The sequence below is a fragment of the Petaurus breviceps genome, unplaced genomic scaffold (genome assembly GCF_028583685.1).
Source record: "Petaurus breviceps papuanus isolate PSGF00001 unplaced genomic scaffold, PetGlider_PUasm1.0 90925, whole genome shotgun sequence".
NCBI classification, from domain to species: Eukaryota; Metazoa; Chordata; class Mammalia; order Diprotodontia; family Petauridae; genus Petaurus; species Petaurus breviceps.
This window is the reverse complement of record NW_027187380.1, coordinates 15,269,054-15,290,568: the sequence shown is the minus strand read 5'-3', so window position 1 is coordinate 15,290,568 and position 21,515 is coordinate 15,269,054. Positions and strand designations below refer to the sequence as shown.

Genomic DNA, 21,515 nt, shown 5'->3' with positions numbered 1-21,515 from the left:
CACACTTTTGAAAAGAGACAGGGTCAAAGTAGAAAATAGAAGAAGTGGGGGGGCAGGATAGGATGGAGAGAAATATAGTCAGTCTTTCACAATATATCCACTACAGAAATGTTTTGTGTAACTACACATGTACAACCTATATTGAATTAATTACCTTCCTAGTAAGGGTGGGTGATGAGGGAAGAAGGGAAAGAATATGGAATTAAAAGTTTTAAAATCAAATGTTTTTTTTAAATATTATTATTATTAGTAGTTTTACATGCAACTGGGAAATAAGATATACAGGCATGGGGGTATAGAGATCCATCTTGCCCTACTGGAAGGTTGGAGGGAGGATGGGGAGGATAGAGGAGAGAGCAGATTGAGGGGATGGGTATTCAGTGGAATCGCGGTTTTGGGGTGGTGGGTAGGGGAAAGACAGGGAAAAAATGTGTAACCCAAAACCTTGTGGAGATGAATGTTAAAAACTAAAAATAAACAAAAAAGAATAAAAAAAAATTAATATTTTTTTTAAACCAAAAAAATTTTTTTTAAAAACCTGAGTCCCAGAGAAAAGAAATAACTTGCTCAAGGTCACCCAGCTACTATATGGCAGAGCCAGCACTTGAATTCAACTCTCTAGTTAACATGTTTTCCAGTATGTTATGTACCCTTTTCAAATCAATCCAAAAGTATTTGTTTAATGTCAACTATATGTTGTGGTGGGGCAACTAGGTGGTGCCATAGTACATAGAGTGCTAGGCCTGGGGTCAGGAAGACTCATTTTCCTGAGTTCAAATCCAGCTTCAGACACTTACTAGCTGGGTGACCCTGGGCAAGTCAATTAACCCCAAAAGCCTCCCACCCCCTCAAAAAAATTGAGTGTTAGCATTTGCCCCTTGAAAAATGGCAAAAGGACTTCATTTATTATTCTGTTGACTTTCTAGTCTTAAGTAAATTTTGAGGGAAAGCTACAAATGTGGGCTTGATTTACTGCTGTGTTGATTTCTATACTTATGAAAGTGATGAAGAAAATTTTAAAGCAGATTAAATTTTAAAATGTGTCTTGCAGATGTTTCTAACCCCCATTCTCCTCCCGCTGACCCTCCCCACTGAAAGCTGGTTGTTAAACATTTACCAGCATATCTTCAGATAAAACTTATTCTGTGTGACTTCGGAGGATGGAAGTAGGATTAATGAGGAATAATTACAGGGAAGTAGATTATGGTGCCACATAAGGAAGAATTTCCTAATATTTAAAGCTTTCTGAAGGTGGAAAGATCTCTCATAGGAATTAGCATCTCATTACTGAAAGGGTTTTCAGTAGATCATGGATGACAACATGTTAGGATGATTTCTGAAGAAATTATTGTATTAGGTAAAAGACTGAACTAAGGTCCCTTCTGACTCTGAGATTTTATGATTCATTACTGCCCTGCCAATTTATTGCTATGCCATAACTACCTCCCTTAAAAGGATCAGTAATTTGGAGAAGTAATTTACTTTCCCTGAGCAATGCTCTTGATGATTTTGTTTTGGTATTGACATCTCCCTATATGAGTCCATAGGTGAAGACTTTGTTCTGGAAATAATGATGTCTCCTTGGTAAGGTGTGATTTCCTTGTCTGCTTCTGGTTTGCCCCATTGACATCATATTAAGGATGACAGGTCGATTTATGGCTAGTTCATATACCTGGGCTCTATCTTTGGACTAAGCTTTTAAAAGAGAGGCTAAAGAGAGAGAACAAAAGTCACATGCCATAGGGAACAAAACTCAGGAGCAGAATTATTGGCCCAGAAAAAAGTTTCCTAGATCAAAACTCTTGGACCCGGTGGAAGGGCTCTGGAACCAAGCTTTCAGACCTTGCAGAAAGTGAAGGTGATGAGCAACAAAGAATAGACTCAGGATAAGGAAAAGCAAACCTAGATCTTGTTCTTCATCAGTACTGTGAGTTTGGTGGACTGTGCAGGGTCTGGAAAAGAAGGCATTTCTCTAGTAATGAACCCTGAATGCTTTTCCCTTCCAAGGACACTTCAATCCAGGGTGACAGTATAAATTTAGAGAATCATTTATGCCCCTAGGCGCTGGTAGGGCTCATTGGAAAGGGAAAGAGAATTGTCACAACAGTTTATACACTTGGGTATGAGTCCTTTGCATTTTTGTCAAGCTAAAAAAAAATACTTTTTCTGTATTTAGTGTTTTATTAACCTGAATGAGTGTATAGGAGCTGAGATCCACTTCCCCTTATTGGTGAGATTTAAACATGAGCCAGATTCAGAATATTCCAAGGGCAAACCGTTTGTGAGGGCATAAACCAAAAAGAGTTACTTAATGAGAAGCTCACCAATGTAAAATCAGTCCATATAAACACAGAGTTCTGGCTCTGGCCCATGGCTTATGGTTTTGTTTATCCCTAAGACCAATTGTGGAAACCACAGATACCAACGAACAAGGTATCTAACCCAGGCCCCCAGGTGGTGCATTGGTGCACTCAAAGCTACCACCTATAATCCACAGCAGTATCAGAGCACTGTCGCTGTTACTGTCTCTGTCTTCCTTTCTCCCCTACTCAATGCCAATTGCAGCCAGGGACCCTGAGTGTGCACTGTAATAATATTAATAACGGCTAGCACTTATATAGTGCCTATGATGCTCCAGGCATTGTACTAAACACTTTACAAATACTTTATTTTTACAAATACTTACTTTATCCTCAAATTAACTTTGGTAGGTAAGTGGGTGCTATTATTATCCCCATTTTACAGATAAGGAAATTGAGGCAGGCAGAGGTTAAATGACTTGCCCAAGGTTCCACAACTGTTAAGTCTGTAAGGCCAGGCTTGAAATCAGGTCTTCCTGACTCCAGGCCAGCACTTTCTCCACTGTGTCATCTCATTGTCTCTTGCTTTATCTTATTTGTTTACTCTGACTAACTATCTACATGGAAGGCAGAAGAGCCACATCTCCATTCTGCATGTGGGCAAGGAGCATCTCAACTTACTTTTTTGGGGCAGCACTGTCATGCAAGGAACCATGAGCCAGCCTCATCTCAGCCTATGTAGAGCCCAGCATCATTTCCTGTCACCCTCAGTTATCTCACAGCCCCCCTTTCATCTTCAGCTTTCACCATTAGCATTTCTCTCAAGTGTGAGATTCACCTTAAACCTTCTGCATTTGCTCCTGCCCTGTAGCACAGTCACAGAATCCTAATCCCCATAATTAGTACAGGAGAATAGTTTGACCTTTTTAATCCTGTACCCTTGGTGCCCTTGCCAGCTGAAGTGCAGTTAGCAGGGTCACTGTGTCAATGGCATAGTGGGGACAGGAGTGAGGGGCAGGGGAAAGGCCAAGGCTTCCTAAGGGAGGCAAATGTGAGAGAAGGGAGAAGTAGAGGCCACAGGCCTACCATTGATCCCTCAAACTAAACAGCTCACAAAAGACTGAGTATCTGGTCATAAAACTAAGGCAGGGGTAGGAGAGAAAAGGGGAGAGGATCCAAAGAAATGACCCCTGGAGGAACCATGGCCAAGCCCTCAGTAGGCTTAGGTCCCCACTTTCATTTCTAGAGAGCATTAAGGTAGGTAACTAGGTAGCTCAATGGATAGAGCACTAGACAGCCTCAGGAAGACCTGAATTCAGATCCAACCTCAGTCACTTACTAGCTATCAGATCCTGGTTAAGTCACTTAACTTTCTCAGTCTCAGTTTCCTCATCTGTAAAATAAGGATAGTAACACTTCACAATATGGTTGTGAAGATCAAATAATGTTCACAAAGCGCCTTTTCGACCTTGGTGTATCATATAACTGGTAGCTATTATTACTATAAGTTTTATAAGAATGATATTTATAGCTTCCCCCCAACAACCTTGATATAATAATCACCATCTTGCATTTATATAGCATCTATAGAGAGCTTTAAGGTTTGCAGAGAGTTTTACAAATATTATCTCATTTCATTCTCACAACAACCCTGGGAGTCAGGTACTCTTATTATCCCCATTTTACAATAAAGGACACTTGAGAGTAAAAGAGGTTTAATGACTGGCTCAGGGGCATACAATTAGTAAATATCTGAGGCTGGATTTGAACTCAGGTCTTCCTGACTCCAGGGTCAGCACTATCCACTGCCCATCTAGCTGCCTCAATAAGGCTTGGAGTTGGGATGTTAACCCCGAATTCTCTTTATTGTAGATTCTACGCTCTTCCCATTACAGCATACTGCCTGTCACTGCTCTATAGGCCTGAGCCTGGGTCCCTATGGTTTGGTGCTCACAAGAGAGCCCCACAGCCAGGGCCAGGGCCAAGATTCAGCAAGGCAGGCAGTTACTTAAGGGTAAAAACACAGGGTGGTAGACAAGGGACACTTTTGATGCTGACTTTTATAAATGTGCCTATTTTTAATGCCAGAAAAATCCTTATATGCTCCATGGCCCGGCTTTCTTATATTGTGATAATTCAAATCACATGTGTCACAGTATAAGCTCACAAGCATCCAAGGGGTCACAGTTAAGAACACATGCAGACGTACAACAAAGAGGGAAGGAAGGAAAACAGGCCCCATGGAGGATCCTCTTTGTGGATGGAATGCCATCCAATACAAAAGAGATTCGGAGGCTTTCCAAACTCTACTTGGTCAGCATTTATTTTGTGTGTAGAATGAAAAAAAAAAGATCTGCAAAGTTTATTTAGGGGGCTCAGAGTTGAGCAGGGATCTAGGAATATGATCTCGCAGAACACATTAATTTTGATGAGGCAATCAATGACTCCACAGCCCCTAAAGCCCTCAAAGTTGGGAGGTAATTACTACCAAGTTTGATGTGGAGCCTGGATGTGAGACATGATTGTATTCTTCGGTCCTTGCTATGCCTCAACATGATAACGAACTGCTCTTAGAAGAAGTAAAACCATGTGTGAACAACCCCCTTGCCCCACCCCAAGCAACAAGTGGGGCTCTTCTCTCCAGCCACACAAATACCCGGGTAGAGCACCGGACTTGGTGTCAGAAGGCCTGGGTTCAAATACCTGAAGACTTTGGGAGGTTGCTTTCTAAACCTATTTCCTCATCTGTAAAGTGGGTATAATGCCTAAATTACCCACTTCCCATAAACACAAAAAAAGTATCAAATGAGATAATGTATGTAAATATAAATGCCAGGCAGCACAATGCATAAAGCACCAGGCCTAGAGTCAGGAAGCCTCATCTTTCCCCAACTGATAAATGGTCAAAAGATATGACCAGGCAGTTTTCAGAGGAAAAATTTAAAGATATCTATAAGCATATGAAAAAATGCTCAAAATCACTACTGATTAGAGAAATTCAAATCAAAACAACTCTGAGGTACCACATCTCACCAGTCAGATTGGCTAAAATGACAAAACAGGAAAATGATAAATGTTGGAGAGGATATGGAAAAATTGGAACACTAATGTATTGTTGGTGGAGTTGTGAACTGATTTACCATTCTAGAGAGCAATCTGGAACTATGCCCAAAGGGCTATAAATAAGTGCACACCCTTTGACCCAGCAATACCACTTCTAGGGTTGTATCCCAAAGAGATCAGAGAAGTGGGAAGAAATGTATGAAAACATTTATAGCAGCTCTTTTTGTGATAGCAAAGAATTGGAAATCAAGGGGATGCCCATCAATTGGGGAACGGCTAAACAAGTTGTAGTATATGAATGTAATGGAATACTACTGTGCTACAAGAAATGAGGAGCAGACAGATTTCATAATAACCTGGAGAGACTTATATAAACTGATGCTGAGTGAGGAGAACAGAACCAGGAAAACTTTGTACACAATTACAGACACATTGTATGTGTGACGACTAATTTGGATAGACTGGGCTACTCTCAGCAATGCAAGGTTATAAGATAACTCCAAAAGACTCATGATGGAAAGGGATATCCTCATCCAGAAAAAGAACTACAGAGTCTGATTGCAGATTGAAGCAAACTACTTCCTCTCTTTTTTTTGTTTTGTTTTGTTTCTTCTTTCTCATTGTTCACTCCTTTAGTTATAATCCTTCTTTACAATTTGACTAATGTTTAATGTGAAGGTATTTATAGATCCTATATTTGATTACATGCCTCCATGGGAAGGGAAGGGGAAGAAAATTTGAAACTCAAGGGGTTGTAGAACTGAATGTTGTAAACTAAAAGTAAATAGATAAATAAAAAAGATTCATCTTCCTGAGTTCAAATCCAGCCACACACTTACTAGCTATGTGACCCTGGGCAAGTCACTTCACCCTGTTTGCCTCAGTTTCCTAATCTATAAAATGAGCTGGAAATGGAAATGGCAAGCCACTCTGGTATCTTGGCAAGAAAACCCCAAATGGGGGTCAAAAAGAGTGAAGTCAGAAATGACTGAAGTAAGTGAACAACAATGACAAATGTAAATAACCCTTAAAATACCATATAGACCTGCTATAATTACTGCCTAGGAGGGAATGTGTCTAGGTTGCTGGCCATGGCACTACTCTCATGCCCACCTGTGCCCTACAGATGGAGAATGACAGACCAGAACTGACCTTCCTAAATGGTCTGCATTATTGCAAATAATATTTCCTTCCTTTATCAAACTTTCATCACCCCTCTGGGCTACTAATAGCTTCCTAGACAGCATCAAATTTTAATCTCCCTTCTTCCCCTCCATACCCCCTGTTCTGCCTAAAAGCAACTCATGCTGCTAGGTCTGTGGCAGGCCAGCCACTAATGTATTAGATGACCCCAAAAGTATCAGATTATTCTGGTGCATCCAGCTACTGATGAGCAGAGAAGACAGTACAGGGGGAAAACAGAAAAGACTGGAAGGAAGAAAGAACCAGCTTCTTTCAAAGGCTCTCATGAGGATACTAGACCACCCAATCCAAAATGAAGGCAGCAAACAAAAATTTAAAAAAAAGGAGACCCAAGTTTCTGGGCTAGTATTAAATCGTCCTACAGAAGTTTTAGAAGGAAGAAGTGTATGTTGGTAAGACTTCCTTATAGCAAAAAGCGGTTTTCCTTGTATATATCTGTGGATTATGCATTGGGTTATGACACATTCTGCTTGAGGTCTGGGGTAAAAGAGATACCAAAGATCTGAGTAGAGATTACTCTAACAAGATTAGAGATAACACTCTCTAAGACCTTCCCTATTCTCTTGGGCATGCTGGTGTCAGAGGTCATAGGACAGCAAGTGGTTATATGACCTTGATATCATTCTGAGATTATATTTTACAAGAAAATTCGTTTAGAATTAGGAGCTTTAGCACCATCAAGTTGTCTCTAGTCAGATAATTTTTAAGCATTCTGATATCCTTATATTCTACATATTAAGTTATATATTAAGCTCTATATAGAAGCTTGACAGTAGTCAAAAATTAGAAAGAAGGAGGTATCCATATATACAAAGCAAACCACTGCAGCAATAAAGATCTTTGGACATATAGGAAAGACTAAGGGTAGGGCAGCTTCAAGTCCCCAAAGGGATGGGCAGATCTGAGTAGAATTAGAATAGGAAGAAACTCAAGGCAGGATCTACAGAAGCAGAGAAGTGATCTGAAATAGCACAGGGAGCCAGCCCTGCTTAAACCTCTGCATTCAGTGCTGGTGCTGGTGCTCTCCTCTCTCTTTGTCCAGATCTCTCAAGATGAATCCCAGAATGTAATATGCAAGAGATAACTGCAGAGGTTGAGCATAGTTAATCCTACTATCTGGAGAGACGGGCACTGAAAAAGAGGGAAAGATACTCTCCTAAGTTCCCCTTGACCCCACCAAAGATAACAGGGGGGTGGGGGGGGAATCTACTCAGATCTGACCATCCCGGACATGGCAGAAGCCATGAGAAGAGTATATCCCCAAAACTGTCCTCCCTAAATCCCAGTTCTATAGCTCTTCCAGGAAAAGGGTATGGGCTTGTGTAAAGTGAACAGAGTTCAGACTCCTGCCCCAATATAAGGGACATCCTGTGTAAATGTAGCATAGCAATACAACAGGAAAAAAGCATGGGACCTATCATCAGGACACCTAAATTTGGAACCCAACTCTGTCCCTTACTGGGCTTATTCAAGTCATTTAATCTTTCTAAGCCTTAGTTTCACTCACCATATGCTGGGGACAATAATCTATGTGCTACCTACCTTAGAGAGCTGTTGTGAGAAAAAAGGCTTTGCAAATCCCAAAGCACTACAAAAATGTGAAGCAACGTGAATTCACTAATTGGAAGACCCTTGTAAGACACTGCACATTACAGGGGATAGAATACAGTCTTGTATTTAAAAGATCTGGATTCAAATCCTGTGTCTGGTACTCATTAACTATAATAAGTACTGTACTCATTAATGTAATTAATACTAATTAATTACATTAGTAATTATTATTAATAATAACTAGAAATTAGTAATTAGCAAGTTCTGAACCCCAAGAAACTCTTTAACTTATCTACTAATGATAAATGGGTTGCAACCTGCTTTTTGGAAGGGTGTTTCTATACCCAATTCTTGACATACTGTGGACAAGACTTTTAAGGACTGCCACCAGTTCACTTTTGTTCACTGGTTTTGCTACTGAGCATCATCAATGCTCAGTTAGATGAGGGCTGTGTTTGGCTGTGGAGGGTTTCTTTTCCCACCAATGCCATGCCACCACAGTTAAGGGGATCACAGCAGCAAAATTATGCACAGGTATTTTCATGACTCCGAGGTAGTTCTTGATTCTTTCTTTAGCCTCTACCTCTCACTGCTCTCCCCCTTCACCCTCCCGAGTAATAAAACTGCCCAGGCAACTTTGCCTAAGACAGAGTCTCCCCTTTCTATACCTTCTATAGAGCCCAAGGGGAAAGGAGACCCCAAAGAGGAGGGCTGGATGACACCAGAGAGGATGCCCCAGCCCCAGGCTTTGTTTTCCTTTTCATTTCCATGATGAGGTGGTTGGGGCTGCTGCCTGCAGTAGCTGCTGTTGGCATCCCAAGGCCCCAAATTACGATGACTAATTCCTACCGATTTAGGCTGCTCTGGAGCCATCTGTGGCGACATGCTCTGGGGGAGCAGGGAATGGAAATTCCCTTCAGACAGAGCACAGTCACACTCAGTGCACCCCCTAACTCAATGCCATCCCACCCCTGAGAGGTGGAGAGGGGAGGCCACAAAAGCAGAGTGTTTCAGCCAATCAGTGGAATTCTTTGGCCAAAGTACAGGCCTTTGTTCCAGGGATACAGACTAGGTTTGCTTTTTCTCCTCTTCTACCTAAAATCCCTAGGACCCAAAAGGCATTTTCATGTGGCTTGCCATCAGCATAGCAGCCTAAAGATCAATACATTATTTTGGGAGTCCGAGTGGGGGGCAGGGACGTGGAAAGAGCACTAGATTTGTAGCCAGAAGAGCTGGGATCTAGGCCTGTCTCTGCTACTTACTATCTAGTGACCTTGGGAAAGTTAATGCCCCTCACTGGGCTTTGTTTTCCTCGATGGCAAAAAGGGGAATGTAAGACCCTCTCTGGCTCTAAGTCCCATGTTCCTATGATTTCACTCTCCATGCACTTTCATAAAAACAGGCCTACAGCAAGCTATTTGACCAACATCCTCCCTTGCTTAGGCTCAAGGTTCCTGGTTCCCCTTTCTATCTTTTCAATAGAGGACAACATGGAGACGCCCATAGTAATTTATCCCTTCTGCCTCAGTAGATGTTTTGATGTAATAAATCATCCTGAAGGGAAGCTAAGTGACAGTAGATAGAGTGGACAGACTCATCTTTCTGAATTCCAATCTGGCCTCAGACACTTACTAGCTATGTGACCCTGGGCAAGTCACTTAACTTTATTTTCCTTAGTATCCTCAACTGTAAAATGGGCTGGAGGAGGAAATGCCAAACCACTCCAGTATCTCTGCCAGGAAAAACCCCAAATGGGGTCATGAAGAGTCTGATATGATTGAAAAAGACTGAACAACATCATCCTGACTGACCTCCTATAAGTTGAGTAATGGAAGTGACTCCCCTTGTCAACCAAACTGGGCCAACCCATCAGCAAAATGCCAAACCCATTCCCCATCCCCCAGTATGCCACCAAAGTTTGGTGAAGATAGCCATCCTAAAGAGAGGGATGGCTACGGGGCTGGGGCCCCATACCGCAACACTGCTTGGGAGGACATCAGACATGTGACAGGTTAGCTAGATGTAAGCAAGCCCTACACACATACACACACACACACACACACACACACACACACACAGCCTCATTAATTAGCAAGAGGGTCTAATCAATAAGGTATTTTTTTGCCATCAGTAATTAATTATTATAGCTTAACTGCCTTCTATAATTAAACTTTCTTTTTTTTCCCCTTGTGGGTCATTTGAGTTTTATTTTGATTAGCTTTCAACAATAAATTTTACTGTTTTGGAGTTTACCAGGAGCATCTCTGGCTACAGCTTTCCAAAATTATTTCTGACTTCTATCTTCCCCTCCCTCCTCCTCCTCCTGTCCCTCTTTCCTAGGCAGCTAAGTGTTTTAGTGAATAGATCACTGAGCCTGGAGTCAGGAAGACATGAGTTCAAATCTGACCTCAGACACTTACTATTTGCTTGACCCTGGATAAGTCAATTAACCTCTGCCTGCCTTAGTTTCCTCAAATGAAAAATGGGGATGATAATAATAGCAACTAACCTCCCAGGGTTGTATCAAGGATCAAATGAGATAGAATTTGTAAAGTGCTTAGCAAAATGCCTGGCACATGGGGTGGCTAGGTGGTGCAGTGAGTAGAGCACTGGCCCTGGAGTCAAGAGGACTTGAGTTCAAATCCAGCCTCAGACACTTAACACACACACACACTTGACACACTCACTAGCCTTGTGACCTTGGGCAAATCACTTAACCCCCATTGCCCTTCAAAAAAAGAAAGCCTACTTTTTAATAATATTTTATTTACTTAATAAATATTTGTTTCCTTCCTTCCTTTCCTCCCCTGGTCACTGGATGTATCCAATTCCCTCTCCCAAGGCTGGTCCAGGTAGTGGAATCAAGCTGAAAGGGTCAAGCTACTCTCTACACTCTGTCTCTCCCTGAACATGAGAGCAAGGGTACAGTAATGGAAGGAGAACTAGACCGGTGCTTCTGAAGACCAAGGTCTGAGCCCTAGCTCCAATATTTGCTGTTGGTAAAACAATGGGCATCAGGGTCTCTATTCTTTAATGAAGTTAGCAATACTAATATTAGTTATCAAATAGGGTAGTTATGAGGAAGTTGCCCTACTGACACCCTGATCCCAATGGGATCCAGGGAGAGCAGGCTGCAGGGAGCCCTCTCCCCCCCCCCCCAATCTAGTCCTTGTTGCTGCTGATACCAGATGCCCCCTCCCAGCTGTGCGCTGGTCCTTCTCATCCCCATCCCTACAGAAGGAGACTGAGGTGAGGGTCTCTGGCCACTATGATATGACTCCTCAAGGTGCATAGATGAGCAGAGAGTGCCTAACAACAATCCTCCCAGTAAGATGGCCTATCCACCTTCCCTGCAGCTCTTTATCCCTCTTAATGAAAATGTGACTCCGTAACATCAGTCACTGTTTCAATTTTCTATTTGCATCCTAAATGGTAAGCACAGTGGCTGGCACACATTAAACACAAAATAAATTATTTATTTTTCATTTATTCAAAAATGTATTTCTTACCTTAAAGAACTACAGAACTTTTAGAAATATAACGTTATAACTTAGAGCTATAGATATGGGAGTTATTATTAGGCATTGAATGAGCATCGGAGTAGACAGAGGTAAGTGAAAACAAGTACCCAGGTGAATCTTGCAGAGGCCAAGGCAATGCCTCACAGCAGGGAACTTTCAGGGTGTGTATGTTTCAGGGAGAGGGAGATGTGCCCATTTTGACCTTTGGCACCTTAAGGTTTACAAAACAACTCTCCCACAATTAGGATAAGTAGCATTAGATATGCTTTATAGACCAGTGAACTGAAGCTCAGAGTACTCAAACACTTTGCCTACAATCAGACAGCCAGTTAAGTATCAGAGAAGGGTGATCAGAGGGTAGTGAAACCTTCTAGCAGGGATGGAGGTGGAAAGAAAAACTAAGTCAGACACTGAAGAGAGACCTGGACAACACCTGGAAGCCAGTGTTGATTACTGTTCAGTAGTTTTTCAGTTGTGTCCCAACCCCAGTAAGCTTGGCAGATCCAAAATTTTCTAGTCTTAAAGAGTGGCCTTATTGTTGTTATTCAGTTATTTCTGACTTGCTGTGACCCCATTCGAAGTTTTCTTGGCAGAGACACTGGAGTAATTTGCCATTTCCTTCTCCAGCTCTTTTTCCAGAAGAGGAAACTGTAGGAAACTGAGGCAAAGAAGGCTAAGTGACTTGCCCAGGGCCACACAGCTAGTAAGTGTCTGAGGCCAGATTTAAACTCAGGAACATGAGTCTTCCAGACTCCAGGCCTGGCAATCTATCTACTACCCTAGGTAAGTCATTCATCTAAATTCTCTTAGCCTCAGTTCCTTCATCTTTTTAGTAGGGATAATCCTCTTTATAATCCTTAATTCAATGGGGAGTTGTTGTGGGGGAAGCACCTAGTAAATTCTAAGGGTGACAAAGAAATGGGAGTTAATTGTTCAAAATGGGACACATTCCCCCTTTCCTCTTATACCTGAACCCTGAAGGTGCCCTTCTGTTTCACCAGCTCTACAAGGGGAAGATTCAGAGCGGGTGGGAGCATTCCTTTTCTCTTTCCTTGGTCTACAGTGCTTGATTTCATTCACCAACCACAAAAAGCAGAAGAATAAAGTAACCTCGGTGCAGTTACTCAACAGCCCTTTGACCCAAACCCAGAGATGGAAGAAAGTTTCCCCAATTTCCTAGAGAAGGAGGCATGCCGCCCTGCAGACAAATGGAAGGAGAGCAAAGGTTCCTGATGCTAGAAAATACTGTCAGGGAACACAAGTGGAGCAGCAGGGGATTCAGGGAACAAGGCACCCAAAAAGGTAGGAAACAAGGGAAACAGGAGTGATGGTGAGTCAATCCAACCTGCACCTCTTCTGAAAGGGAAAGCCTCTCCTTCAGGAGGCATTAAGAGGGGCAGCGGCTTGGTATCACTACATCAGTGAGAAATGATGGGCAGTCCTTGAAGAGGCCAAGATGTAGAAGTGAATAGGGCCCAAGGATGTGGAGAGTAGCCTTGTATGCTGTCTCCCCCATTTGGATGTAAGCTCCTTGAGGGCAGGGACAATGGGTTTTGGGGTTGTTGGGTTTTTTCCCTTTCTTTGTATCCCCAGCCCTTAAGAAAATGATTGACACAGAATAATCACATACTAAATACTATTTCTTGGCCACCATGAAGGTTTCTAAAGGGCACTGTGCCCTAAAATAAGTTTCTCAGTTTTCAGGTATGAGGCACCCTTGTCATCTCATCTCTGTAAAGCGGTCTGAGCTAGAAAGACGGGGGACCTAGCCATGGATCCAACTCACTCTCTTCCCCAGGGATCTTAGCCCTTGGAGGTTCTCTGAACAGAATCTAAACCACAGGTTGGTATCCCAAGACAGATCCCAATCTCCTCTGGCCATGGTTGGTTCTTTCATCCTCAGGGTCCTTTTAAGAAAGGGGCTTGAGAAGACCAGAACACAACCAAGGCTGGTACCAATTAGTCTTTTATAGCAGTCATGGACATTAAAAGAGGAATAGGGATAGGGGTTAATATAAAAGGCAGTTATGGCTTAATGGCTGCAGAGAAGTTTGGAACACACACACATCTAGTACTAGGAATGGGGTAACAGGTAGCCACAGGATTCCACATCTTATATCTGGGAGCCTAGAAATATTGGGTAATTCAATGGACATGACCTAAGCAGTATGGGCAGCTGCATGACAGAGTGGAGAGAGTGCAGGGCCTAGAGTCAGAAAGATAGATGTTCCCAAATTCAAATGTGGCCTCAGATACTTTCTAGATGTGTGACCCTGGGCAAATCACTTAATGCTGTTTGCCTCAGTTTCCTCACCTGTAAAATGAGTTGGAGAAGGAAATGGCAAAGCCCTTCAGTATCTTTGCCAAGAAAACCTCAAACGGGGTCACAGAGAGTCAGAAACAACTCAACAACAACAAAGCAGTATGGTGGTACAAAGAATAGAACTCCCCATCTGGAAATCTGGTTTCCAGTTCCAACTATGCCACTAACTGGCCTGCTCACTTTCTACTCCATATGTGTCCAGTGGCCAGATATGGATCAGGACAACAGGAGATGGCTCAGGATGGAGTTGGGGACCTTGGCATTTTCAAACAAGGCAAAGAATAGCCTCTTAAAAAAAAAAAGATCTGGGAGAAGACCCTCAGGGTTTTTGGTCAGAACAGAAACAATAATCATTTAGAATTCTTTTTGAGTCAATCAAGGCTTGAACAATGACTAAGTAGAGCTTGGCTGGACAAATGAGAGTGACCCTGGACAAGTAACTTCCCCTTCTCTGGAAAGGAATTTCTAGGTCAAATGAAGAGGTTAGGTCCTTCCCAGCACCAACATCTAAAGACCTAAAGACCTGAATGTGGTGACACCTATAGTCTTAGTAGAAACATAGGGGCAAAGAGGTGAATAGAACGCCAGATCTGGAGTCAGGAAGAATCCATCTCATCTTCAAGAGTTCAAATCTGACCTCAGACATAGCCTAGCTGTGTGACTCTAGGCAAGTCACTTCACCCTGTTTGCCTCAGTTTTCTCATCTGTAAAATGAGCTGGAGAAAGAAATGACAAACCATTCCTATATCTTTGCCACAAAAACTCTAAATGGAGTAACAGAGTCAGAAACAACTGAACAACAAAGAAACACACAGGGGTGATTGTGGGAGGTGTCACTTTCAGTGCCTTGTATGGTTAGCAGCAATATTAAAAGCAGCAGTCAGGAGGCAAAACTGAAAAGAGCATAATTAAGTTCCCACTCCCCCATCCCCACTCCTTCTTCCCCATCTCCACCTCCCAGCAATCCTCCTCTATCCTCCAGGCCACTCAACTTGCTCTTGGCAAGAGGTGATTTTGTTTTTAAAGACTGTAATTGAGGACTCTGAGTGGGGGCAAATGTCCAATTCCTCCCCTCTCATTTAATCCCTTCTCATTGTAGCTGAGTTCATCATCATTAGGGCTGGGGGAGAAAGAAGGTTTCTATGTCAACTCTTCCCTATATTCCTAGATCTCCTTGGACAACATCCTAACTTTGCTACCCTCTCTCCCTCACCCTTGAATCCACAGTTTCCTCCCCGGAGAAGAAGGGACATGGGGATCTGCCGGATACAGGGGAGGTATCCAGTTACCTTTTGTGTAAAATACTCGCTGTTGGGCCTTAACCTACACAATACTTTATACTTTCTCCCAAGGTCAAGCAACAAGGAGCTAAAGGCTTCTGCTTTTTTCATCTTTTTCTTTGTCTACTTTCTTTTCTCTTTATGCCCTTCAGATATTGATACGTTCACCTCAAAGACACAATCTCTCTCACTTAGGGAGGAGAGAAAGGAGGCACACTAAGTGTAATCCTCTCACAACCTCCACCAAACCAGACACACCCACCCATCCCATTTCTCCAGGAAGATACAGGAGTAGTCTGAGAGCTAAGGCTCTTCCTCGGTCGTGGGTATACCAAGGACAGAACTTCTTATCTCCCTCCCCCTCCATAAATCAATATGTATCTAGTACATAGGAAGTAATTAATAAATACTTGTTGATCATTTAATGTCTATATACATTAAGGCCAATGCAACTCAGGAGACAGAGTGCAACGGGGTGGCGGGGAGGATGTCATGGTGGGTACAGGGGAAAGGTTTCTCAGAGACCCCTAACTATCTTGTGGCTGCATGCATCAGTGAGTGTGTGTATGGATGGATATATATATAGAGAGAGAAAGCTACAGAGAGCTATTGTGCATACTGAGATCACACACTGTGGATTCAGTCAGCATACACTATGACGATGAGAAGGAGTGGGGGTATATATGTATGTACAAGGATCACACTCTGAGTATGGAGGAAAAGGCAGACTTTTGATATAATGGACCTGACCGACGGACCCCCTTTTTATGCCTCCCTCCCATCCAGTGGCCTGACTACAGAGAGGTCGTAGAGCTGTTTACAGGTTGTTTTCCCCTTAATGCCACAGCTCTAAGGAGGGAGATCCCAGCTCTCCCAGCCTCAGGGGCCAGAACTGGAAGAAGCCTCGGATCTGGTTAGAGGCATAAATTCGCTCCTTCTGCCCCAACTCCGCTCTTCTCCAGTCCTGGTTGAACTCCAGCCCTTAAGAACTACATCAGGAACTGGGGCTGGGGAGGATTCGGAAGCGGGGAGCCTCAACATCCCTCAGCCTCCCCCACAACCTCCAGCCCCAGTCCAGTTCAATTCAGAGACAGGGGCTCTTCTCTCCGCCTCTCGGTGAAGTCTCAGCTTGTTAGCTCTCTGATCTCCTTATCTTCCTTTATTACAGGCGCCCCAGAAAGATCTCTTCCAATCAAACAGAGGTCTCATACCCCAGACCTGGAGAGCCCCCGGGTGGATTCTGCGGCGCCCGCTAAATCCATCGCTGAGTCCCCCCAACCCCACATGCCTTCTTACCTTGGGCTCCGGCAGTACGGATCCGCAGCAGGATCAGCAGGGTGCATAGCAGGAGTTCTTGCATGATGTCGGGACGTCGAGGTGCCCCTCCGGGCTTCCCAAGCTCGCCTCTTTACGTTTTATAATCCTCGCGGGGTCCGCCACCCCGCGGCTTCTTCCCACGGCGAATCAATTAGGGGCCGTATACTTGAGAGAAGGGACAGAACGGGTGACCCCTTGTCTCTTCCAAGCTCAATCTCCCAGAAGACAAAGAGCAACAAGGGGTTGGACGGGGCTGGGAGAGTTAGCCGCCCCCCACCTCCTTACTGATATTGAGCACTTCCTTTCCAGTCCTCGTCTCCCCCAAAAGGCAGTGCCACCGCGGCTGCTCTCCAGCAGGGTAGCAGCCCCAGCTCCAGCTCTGGGAGAAATGGACAACTTTAAGAAACTTCCTCCAGTGGCCACGTTGCCCGCCCCCCGCCCCCCGCCCCCTCCGCCTGACGGCCGCCCGCCCCCTGGTTCGTATTTCCAGGCGAAGTCCACGCTCTTTGAAATGTTTGGCCCCACTACCCGAGCCGGGAGGAGGCGGGGACCGGCTGGGATGGGTGGGTGCAGAGTGAAGGTGATATTTTAGGGGTGCCGGGATTTAGGGGTAGGTTAGTACATCGATCCAAGTCTTCAAGTTTCCTTCTCTTTCTTTAACTTTGCAGAACGCATCAAGTTGGGCAGAGACCACTTCGACTTAAAACACTCCCTTTTTCTTCCTGCGCCCCCACCCCCACCCGTTTGGAATAGAGAATTCACCGGTGGATGTAACGCCGAAGGAAGCCGCCGGGAGCAAGCTCTCCGCTCCACGCCTACCCGGCTAGCAAACTTTGCACGTTCTCCAGCCCGGTGCGGAGCTCCGGCTGCATCACGTCCAGATCAGCACCGATGCTGCCAGGGTAAGTTGGTGTGGCCGAGGGGCGCGCCCCGGGCCGGCACCGAGGGAACTGAGCGCTCCCGTTGGCCTGGAGGAGCGAGACGGCCGGCTCTCCCCTCCTCTGGAGTCCCTGGCCCCAGCCCGAGAGGACAGATCCAGGGAAGAAGACAAAGCTGTAGTCTGCGAGGCGCGCAGCCGGCTCCGCGCCCCCTGGGAAAGAGGAGAAGCAGCTTTGTCCCCACTGCCGCCGAGCCGCCGCGGAGCCACTCGTCCTTTCCAGTCGCTCTTCTTCTCTTCCCTGGCCTCGACTGCAATGTGAGCTGGGGCTCGAGTCTCTGCCGAGCCGGGAGCGGCGGCGGGGGGAGCCGGAGCCGGGGACGAGCTCGGGGGAGGCGGAGGGAGAGATGGAGGGGACGCCGAGCGCTACCCTGTGGCCACGACTGGAGAGCAACCCTGCGCGCACAGAGAAAGGAGGAAGGAGGGCCAGGGGGCCGGCAGTGAGCCCCTCACAGACACAATCTGTCTCCAATGCCACGGCCTCAGCGTCTCAGGAATCCGCTTTCGTGCTGTGGGGCACTTCGAACCCAGGGAGAGCGCTGCATTACCTTCACTCCCATTCTCGCCCTTCTCAGGCCCCCGGCATGTCCCCCTCCCCCAATTTCAGCCCTAGTCCATTAAGGGGGGGACCCACCTCCGCACACACGCCCTGTTAGGCTTAATGCCTGGGTAAGAAATGGCATGGCGGAGACAAGCCAAGGCCAACAGGGTAGGGGAAACCAAAGGAGAAGGTCAGGAGCAGAGTTCTCCTATGCCTGTTGAAAAAGGCTTGGAAACACTTGGAAAGGGAACAGGAAAATAGAAGATTGGGATCCATAAGGGGCGCGAGAACGTGGCATTGGAGCTTCGGTCACCTCTCGCCCCGCCCCTCTCCCCCCCTCAGGAAAAGGCAAAGGAGCCACCCTGAGTCATCTCAAAGCATTTGCTCGCCGGGGAGCTAGGTTGGGGGGGGAGGGGAGGGGGTTGCTAGGTGGAGAGAAGGTCCCCTTTACCTTGTTTGGAAGTCTCAACAGGTGATGGCGCTGTAGCAGTTCCTCTGAAGGACCTGGTCTGGTTCACTGTGTCTGGCTATTTTCGTTGCAAATCAAAAGACCTGTGTGTGTCGGCGTGGTCTGGAGATACACTGCGTCTAGTCTCTGAACTCTTTGTCTTTCCTGTCCTCTGAGTATGACACCCCATCTAGTCCTACCCCTCATTCTTTGGATCCCCTTCCCTCCATTCCCAGCTACTGAGCTGTTCTGATTCCCTTCTCTGGCAAAGAGAAATTAATCTCCACGTTGAACATGGGCTCTTTATCTGGGATCCCTGAACTTAAAAAAATTTTTTTTGATCACTTTCAATGCAATTGGCATGCTTTGTAATTCTCTATGTATTTAAAAGAATTCTTATCAGAAGGAAGTCTATGACACATACACAAAACATTAAGAACTCGAGGTCTAGAACATTTTGTTACATTAATCTCAAAGACCCTGGAATGAGAACCATAGACATTTGATGTAAAGAGCCCGGGAGTTTGGCCTCCCTGCAGACCTCCAGTCTTCTCACTTTGACCAAATATGGTGGCTTCTACTCAAAACCTCCACCTCATCCTAGCTGCAAGCACCCCAGCCCAACTTTGATTAGTAACTGCATGAGATGAAGATAGGGAAGGGGAGAACATAGATGGGCCTAGCAAGTCTTCTGTTCTCCAAGCCTCCCCCCCCCCCCCCAAAGAAAACCAGGCATATACATACTACACTGCCTTAGGTATGGTCACTCAGGGCTCTGACTTCAAAGTTTTCTCCCCCACCTCAGCTCAGAGATACAAACTGGCAGAGCAGTTGAACTTGAAACAGTTAGGCTCTATGTTACCAAGAACGTTTGTTGGAAATGGTCCAAGTCTATCTACCCTGGTGTGTTCCAGGATGCTGACTCACAGAGTCAGATTCTTGAGGTACTTCTGCCTCGTCTAAGGGAAGAAACAATAGAAATTATCACAGCTAATTTCACAGAAAAAAGTAAAAGGCACAAGTGTACACTTACTTGCACAGGCAAACATAAAAACAACTGAGCTCCAAAATTACTTTATTCTTAAATGCCTTAACTCCCTCAACCAAACAGTGGCCAGTAGATCTAGACTGGAGTTTGCTGGGAATCAGAAACATATTTTAGTCTGAAAGTGCAGGCATTAAGGACTGTGTGTCACACTCCATACCCATTCATTCTTTTTCAGATATTTAACATCATTAGAAGGTAGAATAGAAAAATTTACTTGGAGATTGGGGAGGTATCTTGAGAGAATGTCTCATTTTGGGATCCAAGGCATCCCAGAGTTATGCCAAATCAAACTCTTCCAACAAATTGTTGTTCAGGAACTTCACTCCTGTCCAACTCTTCGTTACCCCATTTGGGGTTTTTTTGTCAAAGATACTGGAATGGTTTTACCATTTCTTTCTACAACTCATTTTATAGATGAGGAAACTGAGGGAAACAGGGTGAAGTGACTTGCTCAGGGTCACACAGCTAGTCACTGTCTGAAGCTGGATTTGAACTCAGGAACAATGAGTTCTGAATTCCAAGCCTAATGCTCTATCCACTGCACCACCTAGCTGTCCATAAAGTAAGGATCTAAACACACCGAATTGTTGAACTCAGACACTTCCTAACTGTGTGACCCTGGGCAATTCACTTCACCCTGTTTGCCTCAGTTTCCTTGTCTGTAAAACAAACTGCAGAAATAAATGGCAAAAGCATTCCAGTATTTTTGCCAAGAAAACCCCAAATGGGGTCACAGAGAGTCAGAAACAACTGAAATGACTTCAACCACAACAACCAAGGTCATATAGGTAACAAGTGGCAAAGACAGTAATTAAACTCAGGTTTTCTGATTCCGTATCTAGCACTTTCTCCTGTGCTACAGTTAACTTCTAACAGAATTGTTGTTCCATAGTTGGTTTCTATATATTTGAGGAAAGAAGGACAAGTGCAGAGGAAACAGTTCTGAAATAAGCTATTAAAAAAATTAGTTACGCCCTCTGTCCATAAAAATGCCCAGAACACCCTGCAGTTCCTACTAATCTTCATCAAAATTCACAAAACCTTTAATGAGTATGGAAGATATCACACTTCCCAGAAAGTAACACACACTGAGCTCTCTAGGAGCTGCTTCTTCATCCTCACATCCTACACACTTTATTTGTGGAGCATAATATTCATAGAATTCTATTTGTCAACGAAGTACAATTTCATGGGTGAAGAGATCATCTATTCCAACCTCCTCATTTTGTGGTTTTGTTCAGTTATTTTTTTAGTCGTATTTGGGATTTTCTTGGCAAAGATACTAGAGTGGTTTACCATTTCCTTCCCTAGTTCATTTTACAGATGAGAAAACTGAGGCAATCAGAGTTAAGTGACTTGCCCAGGATAATACAGCTAGTCCTGTCTGAGGCCAGATTTGAACTCAGGAAGATGAGTCTTCCTGACTCCAGGCTCAGAGCACTGTGCACTATGGTGCCACCTAAATGGCCTTAATACAACCTTACTTCTTTTATTCCTCAATATCCTCTATGTGAGGGGCCAAACCACTTCCTGAGCTGAGTTTCAGCTCCTCAGGGCAATTTTATCCTAACTATTACCCAGACATCTACATAGATGCCACTGGGAAAATTTACACCCCTCCTATAAACATTCCTAGCCCTTGCCCTCTATGTCACCTGATGGCCACAGCAAATTCTCTTGGGAGGACAGGTTCTATACTAGGAGCAGTAACCAACGAGTAAGTGACCATCTTGTCCCCTTTTTGGGTGGAACAAGGTGATTCCCAATTCGATGAGCAAACATGGATGGGTTGTAACAGGTCAAAGATCTCATTACATTATCTTTGTTCCAAAACCTCTCCCTTTTCTGAACTTCCCTATTTCTGTCAAGGACCCACCAGTCTTCCAGTCACTGAAGTTGACTACTTTGTTGCTATCTTTGACTCCTCATACTCTCTTGCTCCATATATCCAGTCAATTGCCAAATCCTGCTATTTCTAGCTCC

The 21,515-nt window shown here is 44.5% G+C and overlaps 1 protein-coding gene and 1 long non-coding RNA gene across 2 annotated transcripts in view; one reads left to right on the top strand and one right to left on the bottom strand.

Annotated features, from left to right (window-relative positions):
• Window positions 1-16,987, bottom strand: part of SDK2 (sidekick cell adhesion molecule 2) — a 479,875-nt gene extending 462,888 nt beyond the window's left edge. The window contains exon 1 of the mRNA XM_069076864.1: window positions 16,538-16,987. Within this exon, the coding sequence (XP_068932965.1) occupies window positions 16,538-16,601 (64 nt within the window). The 5' untranslated portion in view covers window positions 16,602-16,987. The remainder of the gene's footprint in view (window positions 1-16,537) is intronic.
• A 53-nt stretch (window positions 16,988-17,040) lies between these two features.
• Window positions 17,041-18,773, top strand: LOC138152563 (uncharacterized). Its single transcript, XR_011166124.1, has 2 exons — window positions 17,041-17,138; window positions 17,227-18,773. It is a non-coding gene; the product is annotated as an uncharacterized lncRNA (long non-coding RNA).
• The last annotated feature ends 2,742 nt before the right edge of the window (window positions 18,774-21,515 follow it).